General features: G+C 46.2%; 1 protein-coding gene across 1 annotated transcript; it reads right to left on the bottom strand.

Moving 5' to 3' along the window:
- Nucleotides 1–2,030: 2,030 nt before the first annotated feature.
- LOC119962420 (secreted phosphoprotein 24-like) lies at nucleotides 2,031–8,136 on the bottom strand. Its single transcript, XM_038790378.1, has 7 exons — nucleotides 7,980–8,136; nucleotides 7,730–7,833; nucleotides 4,965–5,093; nucleotides 3,670–3,801; nucleotides 3,097–3,136; nucleotides 2,419–2,463; nucleotides 2,031–2,292 (listed from the first exon to the last, which is right to left on the bottom strand). Exons 1-7 carry the CDS (start codon nucleotides 8,029–8,031, stop codon nucleotides 2,282–2,284), a joined length of 513 nt encoding a protein of 170 aa, XP_038646306.1. The 5' UTR covers nucleotides 8,032–8,136; the 3' UTR covers nucleotides 2,031–2,281.
- Nucleotides 8,137–8,466: the final 330 nt, after the last annotated feature.

Here is an 8,466-nt window from a genome sequence, read left to right as displayed (position 1 = left end):
GTTCATCAAAATGGCTTTCAGAAGTTGTCAGGCTCAGAAGACTACCGTCTGACCATTTTCTTTCTTTGGGGGTTGGGGCTGATTTGGACAGGAGTAAATCAGAGATTCACACCAGCAAATACAGGCGACATTCACAGTCTGGGTCAGATATCCAGACGGTCTCTCTTGTCTCCAGGCAGCACAGGCAAGGAATTGGCAACAACGGCACAGAATAAACTGATTCTGCCACAGAGTGGTGATAGTTAAGGGTGCTGTTGAATATCACACTGTAAAAACAGCTATTAACATATCCAGAGCAACCACTATCCTGTTAGCCACATGAGGCAGTAATCTCTGGGACATTGGTGTTTCCCACACTGGACTCTCTCTGGACACAGCGACGCAATGTGGGTTCTAGATGCAAAGTGGATATTCGGTGGGATTTCACCCACCAATAGGGGAGCTGCTGTAAGGAAGAGGGAATGCCGATGGACTAGATCAGGATTGAAACAGGAAACAACAGAGGAAGCAGCTGGAGATTTGAATGGCCTGTCACGATGAAGAGACAAAGACAGAAACTGTTTTATATCCCGTGGCCAATTATGACAGAATTAGTTTGTTGGAAGTTGTCACATGATTACTTTGACTCGAGATTGTGGTCTCTAATGTACTGAACCTTGTTAAAATGAATTCCACTCTGAAGACCAATATTTCCAATAACACACGATTCAGCGACATCCAGACTTCACTCCCAAACAAGCTGCAAGAATTCACACTGAGAGTGGAAGTCAGAGGGACTCAAAGAGGCAGCACTGTAGGACAGTGGTTCGCACAGTTGCGTCACAGCTCCAGGAAGCCCGGTTCGATTCCCGGCTTGGATCACTGTCTATGCGGAGTCTGAACGTTCTCCCCGTGTCTGTGTGGGTTTCCTCCGGGTGCTCCAGTTTCCTCCCACAGTCCAAAGATGTGCAGGGCAGGTGGATTGGGCATTCTAAATTGTCCTTCGTGTCCAAAGAGGTTAGGTGGGGTTACTGGGTTAAGGGATGGGGTGGAGGTGTGAGCTTCAGTGGAATGCTCTTTCCAAGGGCTGGTGCAGACTCGATGGGCCGAATGGCCTCCTTCTGCACTGTAAATTCTATGACTCCCGCTAGAGAGGATAACGGGTAAACCAGCATGATGTTCAGCTCTTTAATTATGCAGCCGGAAAGTTTACGTTGAATCTCCTGGAGGGTCAGACAGGGGTTGATTGCCCAATTATCATATTTAAATGATGCCAGGATCTCACCACACACTTTGGACTTTGGACTTCAACTCCCGATCTCCTGCCCTTTCTGTGTTTCCTCCAACCCCCCACCCACTCCCTTTGTGTCTGCTCCGTCTGCTGTGCGGTGCATTGCCGGCACCCAGGAGAAGGGCAGGGTGAATGGTGAAGGCAGTATCCAATAGCAGGTCAGTCAAAGTGATCTCCCGCTCTCGGTGTACAGCCACGGTTACAGATGGGGAAACAAAACAGTCTGATTTCCCACTGGAGGGCTGGAAGGTTTCACAGGTGACAAGATTCTGGTCTGTAACCCTGTTAATGAGCAATCATGACATGTAAATTAAGATCCCGACAATGACCAATGGGAAAGGGGATCCGCCATGAATATGCTGAGTGGAAAATTGCCATTTGTTTTCCCGCTGCCGGAATCCTGACTTTCGGCCACACTCCAAATTTCCCTGTCCTTCCTGCCACGATTCCAGTCACTGGCTGGAGTGGAAAATTCCACCCTTGGAAACCATTTACTCAAATGGGTGATGAAATGTTCGATTGTCACAGAGCCCAGGAATTGGCAGCTCCACATGAATAAAATAAACTGTTTTGATGAATTGTTAATTGTCCCCCTCCCAACACTTGACTAAAAACCGCGAAGCCCCAGTTCCCCAGCAGTTACCCGGAGACTGAGGAAAGTGATCACAGTGTGTGATGACTGGTCCGAGCACTTGGTCTGTCTGAACTCCCAAACAATCAGTGAAATGAGGAACACCATTTGGAGGAACATCAGGAAATATTCTCTTTACACTTTTATTATGATCCACAGAATACAACAACAACACCCCTAAAGAACATTTACAAACTATAGAATCTCCCAGTTACAGCAAAATGTACAGTCAGGAACCCCAGGCCCCCCTACCCTTACACATGAAGAAGTAAAATACAATCGATAACATCCTCTTCAATGGGATTGAGGTCTTCTTGTGTCCACACCAAGTTCGACCTTTTAGACATTTCATTCATGGTTAGTGTCGGCCTCTTGAATCATCATTGTGTTCCTACAATGGACAGAATCAACAGAACAGTCATTTTCAGATAGACTGAGTTCAGCCTGGGTTCAATGTTTTATTGTTGTTGATGATCAAGAGGCAATTCTCTGACACAAAGTCCCAGTTTATACTCACGTTTGAAATCTCTCGCAGTGACCAATCTCTTGATCTGTTTTACACCTATATTAAAATATTCAGATTTATCTGGTTAGTGCTGGGGATCAAGGCGACATTCTGTATTTTGCTAAACTTTTAGATTCATCTGTAAATAACAGATTCCAATGATATTGGATTTGATTTATGATGTTCTGTTAACTCCTTCAATTCCCACGTTGGGATTGAGTGACACAGTGTTGGAGCACAGAATTCCTCACCAAACATCTCCTGTTCTCCACCGTGGCAATAATCAATCCAGCTCTGGGGCAGTGGGGCTGTGGGTTCAATGGATAAACTGATGGAGGCTGAGATTATTAATCAGTTTGTTCCTATTGTGCTCACCAAGAACACAGGAATTAATGTCTGGTAAATATTGGAAATGGCTACTTTGATGCCTTAACATCGTTGTAGAGTGACTAATCTTCATTAGAAAATATAATCATCTCGACTGAGATTCATCCCAAAATCCTTTGACTAGAGCTGGTGTAGACAGAATATTTGAATATTTGTCTCCCCTCCCCTCCTGTCTCTGGGTGGACACCGAATTCAATTCAAACACGTTACTGTCCCAGATTCCAATCCAATAGAAGAAATCAAAATGGCAACAATTTCTTGCTATCAATAATCTTCTGGTTAAAAAGCTTGATTTATACTTACGTTTATAGACTCCGGGACGTGTGATTCGCTTGTTTATCACCTGTGTTAAAATATCAATATGTTTATATTTAGTGCCGGGGAAGATGTGATTTTTTAGAAAGTAATTGTTTTAACATCATCCCTAAATCAATGATCTAACTGAGATTAGATGAGGAATGAGGAGATGTAAAAATGATTAAATTTCTGTGAAGGTTTGCAGTGGTTCGATGTTGATTAGTGAAGGTTTCACCAAACATCTGGACAGGTTTTAATGTCACAATAAAGAGTGCGGCCCTGATAGACTGGGAACAATAGTTTAAGCATTAAAGTAACAACATGGACTCTGTACTGTGAACCCCCTGACAATAAGGAGCAATTATTTTCTTTAATAAGAGCAAGAAGAGATCAAATTTCTTTACAGATTTACTGCTCATGAAATCATCGGAAGTTGCTGTGATCGTTTTTCCACAGCAGATCTTCTCCAACGGAAGAGTTTGAAAATACAAAATACAGTGTCCAGTCTGACAGGTGGAGGAAATGCTGCCACAAAGTGTCGGAATCCCATTGCCCTGATGTGTATAATTGTGACATTACCTCAATACTGTTCTCACTCGACTCGAATGATCCGCTGTTGCTGTCAATTGTCTTCAAACCTCGACACTCCACATCAACGTCAACAACATCATCAGCAAAATATTCAACACGGCTTTTGCAAAAACCTTTCTTCTGTCAAAATAGAAGGGAAATTATTAAAGTTATTGATCACAACAAGATCAGCACTGACACAGGGGGTTTCTATGATATAACTCCATGCACATGAGGGTTTTGATGTGACATAAGAACATAAGAACATAAGAACTAGGAGCAGGAGTAGGCCATCTGGCCCCTCGAGCCTGCTCCTCCATTCAATGAGATCATGGCTGATCTTTTGTGGACTCAGCTCCACTTTCCGGCCCGAACACCATAACCCTTAATCCCTTATTCTTCAAAAAACTATCTATCTTTACCTTAAAAACATGTAATGAAGGAGCCTCAACTGCTTCACTGGGCAAGGAATTCCATAGATTCACAACCCTTTGGGTGAAGAAGTTCCTCCTAAACTCAGTCCTAAATCTACTTCCCCTTATTTTGAGGCTATGTCCCCTAGTTCTGCTTTCACCCGCCAGTGGAAACAACCTGCCCGCATCTATCCTATCTATTCCCTTCATAATTTTAAATGTTTCTATAAGATCCCCCCTCATCCTTCTAAATTCCAACGAGTACAGTCCCAGTCTACTCAACTTCTCCTCATAATCCAACCCCTTCAGGTCTGGGATTAACCTAGTGAATCTCCTCTGCACACCCTCCAGCGCCAGTACGTCTGGAGCAGCAGGGTAGCATGGTGGTTAGCATAAATGCTTCACAGCTCCAGGGTCCCAGGTTCGATTCCCGGCTGGGTCACTGTCTGTGTGGAGTCTGCACGTCCTCCCCCTGTGTGCGTGGGTTTCCTCCGGGTGCTCCGGTTTCCTCCCACAGTCCAAAGATGTGCGGGTTAGGTGGATTGGCCATGCTAAATTGCCCGTAGTGTCCTAATAAAAGTAAGGTTAAGGGGGGGGGTTGTTGGGTTACGGGTATAGGGTGGATACGTGGGTTTGAGTAGGGTGATCATGGCTCTGCACAACATTGAGGGCCGAAGGGCCTGTTCTGTGCTGTACTGTTCTATGTTCTATGTTCTATGTACGTCCTTTCTCAAGTAAGGAGACCAAAACTGAACACAATACTCCAGGTGTGGCCTCACTAACACCTTATAAAATTGCAACATAACCTCCCTAGTCTTAAACTCCATCCCTCTAGCAATGAAAGACAAAATTCCATTTGCCTTCTTAAAGGCAATCTAACTCAGGACTCACTGCAGACTTTTTGGAACGGAAGTGACAGCCGGGATCATCAAATTCCAATCCTGAGTTCTTGGAGCAGACGGTTTCTTTCACAGAGAATGTTAAATCCACATTGTACGACAATTTTCCTGTGCGATAAACCTAATGAGAGGAAAGCAGGTCATTGGTTTCTGACTGACCAATATAATATTCAACTTCTAACGATGGACTTTCACAGACTTCATTCGTGAACACAAAAGGTACTTATCAATAAGAATTGTATCGCAGCCACATGGCTGTAGCTAACTCCAAAAATGTCACTGCCTAGAAACCTGTCTCACCATGGCGTGATTCTTCCCTTTGGTAGCTTGACCACAAGAAAGGTGGTTGAATGCGCTGTAAAAGTTAAATCTTCTTTACTTCAGAAACATTGAGGTAATAATTCAGTTCAGCTCCAGACATCAACAACAGCTAAACCTATATATAGACAAGCTCCTCAGGCCTAAACTAAAAACCTGCTCAAGCCCGCATTCCCACTTTTGTTAAAGACATAATTAAATAGGAAGATGCTCATTAAAACACTATTAAAACACTATGTAACACACACTCTGGCCTGTGTTGCCCTTTAGTGGACAATCACCTCACTGCTCCTGTTTAATAATCACAACTGTTAGAATTTAAATTGATATTAAAACTTTAACGTAACAAATCAACCCGAGGAATTTCATGGGCTTTTTCTAAAGCTAAAATTGAGACCAAATCACACCAGATGATATTGGGGCAGTGTTTAGAGGCTTGGTGAAAGAGGCATCATTTCAGGTACATCTTAAAGGAGGAGAGAGAGAGACATAAAGGGCGCGATTCTCCGCTACCCACGCCAGGTGCGAGAATCGCGGGAGGGCCAGGCGAATCACGCCACGCCGCCCTGGCACCCCCCGCGATTCTCCCACCCCCCCAAAAATGGCGTGTTGCGTTTTTCGACACGCCGCTCGGAGAATCGCCGCTCGCCGTTTCTCATGGCGACCGGCGATTTTCCGGCCCGGATGGGCCGGACTGCCTGCCGAACCCGACCGGTTCACGTCGGCGCCAACCACACCTGGCCGCTGCCGGCGTGAACAATGCGCGACAGGTGAGTGTGGGGCCTGTGGGGGGTGGAGGGAGGATCGAGCACCACGGGCGTGCTCAGCAGATGTCTGGCCCGCGATCGGTGCCCACCGATTGTCGGGCCGGCATCTGTAAACGACGCACTATTTTCCCTCCGCCGCCCCGCAAGATCAAGCCGTCATGTCTTGCGGGGGCAACGGAGGGGAAGACGGCAACCGTGCATGCGCGGGTTAGAGCCGGCCAACCTGCACATGCACGGCTGACGTCACTTCGGCGCCGTCGGCTGTGTCAATCCCGGCGCGCCGCTTTGACGCAAGCATCAAGGCCGGGCGTTCGGGATTCACGACCGCTGCTCCTATCCCCCTGGGGGGGGGGGGGGGGGAGAATAGGGTGCGAGGAGCGGCCTCCGACGCCGGAGTGAAACACTCCGGGTTTCACTCCGGCGTCAGCACTCAGTCTCCCGTTGGGAGAATCGCGCCCACTGAGACAGAGAGGTTTAGGGTGGGAATGTCAGAGCTAACGGTCCAGGCAGCTGTAGGCACGGCTGTGAATGGTGGAGCTATTAAAGCCAGGGATGGCATGAAGCCAGGATTGGAGGATTGCGGATATCTGGGAATATTGTGGAACTGGAGGAGATGTCAGAGATGGCATGGGGGGGGGGGGGGGGGGGGGGGGTGGTGTAGGGGTGGAGTGTGTGGGTGAGGATAGGTAGGGATGCAAAAACAAGGATGAGAATTTTAAAATTCTGGTATTACCAATGTCGGTCAGTGAGCACAGGGGTGATGGGGACTGGGACTTGCTGTGAGATGGGGCTTGACAGCAGAGTATTGGATGACCTCATTGTTATGGAGTGCGTTAGAGGTCCAGAGGTAACAAAGACACGCAGTTGAGGGCTTTAGCATCAAATGAGCTGAATCAAAAACAGAGCTCAGCAAAGTTAAAGAGGCAGAAATAAGGGTGGCACAAATTTTTAAAATTTCTTTGTGGGATGTGGGTATCACTGGCTGGGCCAGCATTTATTGACCATCCCTAATTTACCTTAAACTGAGTGGCTTGCTCATTTAAGAGTCAAATGCATTGCTGTGGATCTGGAGTCACATGTAGGCCAAACCAGGTAAGGGCGGCAGATTTCCTTTGTGGAGCATCGGTGAATCAGCTGGGTTTTTGTAGCAATTTTCATTCCAGATTTTTATTGAATTCAAATTTCACATCTGCTGTGGTAGCATTTGAAACCAGTTTCCAGGATCTCTGGATTACATGTCCAGTGACAATACCGCTATGCCCCCGCCTCCCCCACATGTTCAGAAGCTAATTTCAGGATCAAAAATGATAAATGAAACGTTGCTGAAGGGGAAATTGGAGTTGCAGCTCCTAATGGGTCAGCGTTGACGGTCTCAGTGAGATCTTCAGAGGATATCAAGGGAGGCACAGAGGGTAGCAGTAGTTTATCAACAGAGACAAGTTTGGCAGAGCAACTGCAAAGCAGGAAAGTGAGGAATTTTGAAGGGTTTGTCTGAGGAAACAAGAGGCCATTGTACCTGAGAGGAGAGGTGATGAGACGTATAATGACAAGAGCGAGGGAGCTGAGGGGGGGTACAAAGAGAAAATAAATTTAAAAAGAGAGGAACTAAACACTCAGTAATATTCTTGTAGACATTCGACAGTGAAACACACGGAGACCAGGACACACTTACATCCTTCACTCTTCTCCTGGTTATCCCACACAGATTGGTGATCTCGGTGATTTTATTCAGTTTTAGAACTGACGCTCTCAGAGCATCCTTTGGGCTCGGCATTCCTGTCGAGAGAGAAAAGGAAAGTTGTACAAAACACTGCAGCATTCTTCAGTCAATTCTTTTCACAGATTGGTCACATCTGAGTGAGTGAATCTCACTGCCAATAACTTGTTGCTTTATGAGGTGTGACTCTCTGTCCAGTACCTACCTGAGCAATGGAGGATCTGCACTGCAGCAATGGTGAGGAGTAAGGATTTCATTCTGCCTCTTGTGTGATCAGCTGGCTGCTTGCTAAGAGTAAAGGAGCTGCTTCTCTCTCTCGCTCTGCCTTTCCCTTGCAGTGTTCAGGCTTTATATCCTGCACCTCCACCACATTCAAACACTGACTCATATTTGCTCAGTTTGGTGATCCTGGGCAGGGGAAGCTGCTGCCAATTGGCTGTAATATGGGCAGAACTTCCTCCAAACATCATCATCGTGTTTACATTGTAGATGATTCCTTAGAATATGAAAAAATGAACTGAAAGAGGACAGGAAATGATCATCTGTAATTTGTACAAAGTCACCCTCAGTCCGCTGGGAATAACCGCTGGAATTATCTTGTTTTTGCTGGGTTGCCAACACTCCAGAATATCCTGGCGTCTACTTCAATGGAAGGTCCTGGACACCAGTGCTGGAAACCAGGGAGAAATATC

Source organism: Scyliorhinus canicula, chromosome 2, assembly GCF_902713615.1.
Source record: "Scyliorhinus canicula chromosome 2, sScyCan1.1, whole genome shotgun sequence".
NCBI lineage: Eukaryota > Metazoa > Chordata > Chondrichthyes > Carcharhiniformes > Scyliorhinidae > Scyliorhinus > Scyliorhinus canicula.
Note: the sequence above shows the minus strand (reverse complement) of the source record. Positions and strands in the feature narration are given on the sequence as shown.

What these genes read in the sequence shown, in the direction of transcription:
- LOC119962420 (XM_038790378.1), bottom strand. Translation starts at nt 8,031, where the DNA reads ATGAAATCCTTACTCCTCACCATTGCTGCAGTGCAGATCCTCCATTGC. An exon ending in GCAGATCCTCCATTGCTCAG is followed by an intron (nt 7,834 to 7,979) that starts GTAGGTACTGGA and finishes CTCTCTCGACAG; the next exon opens with GAATGCCGAGCCCAAAGGAT. An exon ending in TCCGTTCCAAAAAGTCTGCA is followed by an intron (nt 3,802 to 4,964) that starts GTGAGTCCTGAG and finishes CTATTTTGACAG; the next exon opens with AAGAAAGGTTTTTGCAAAAG.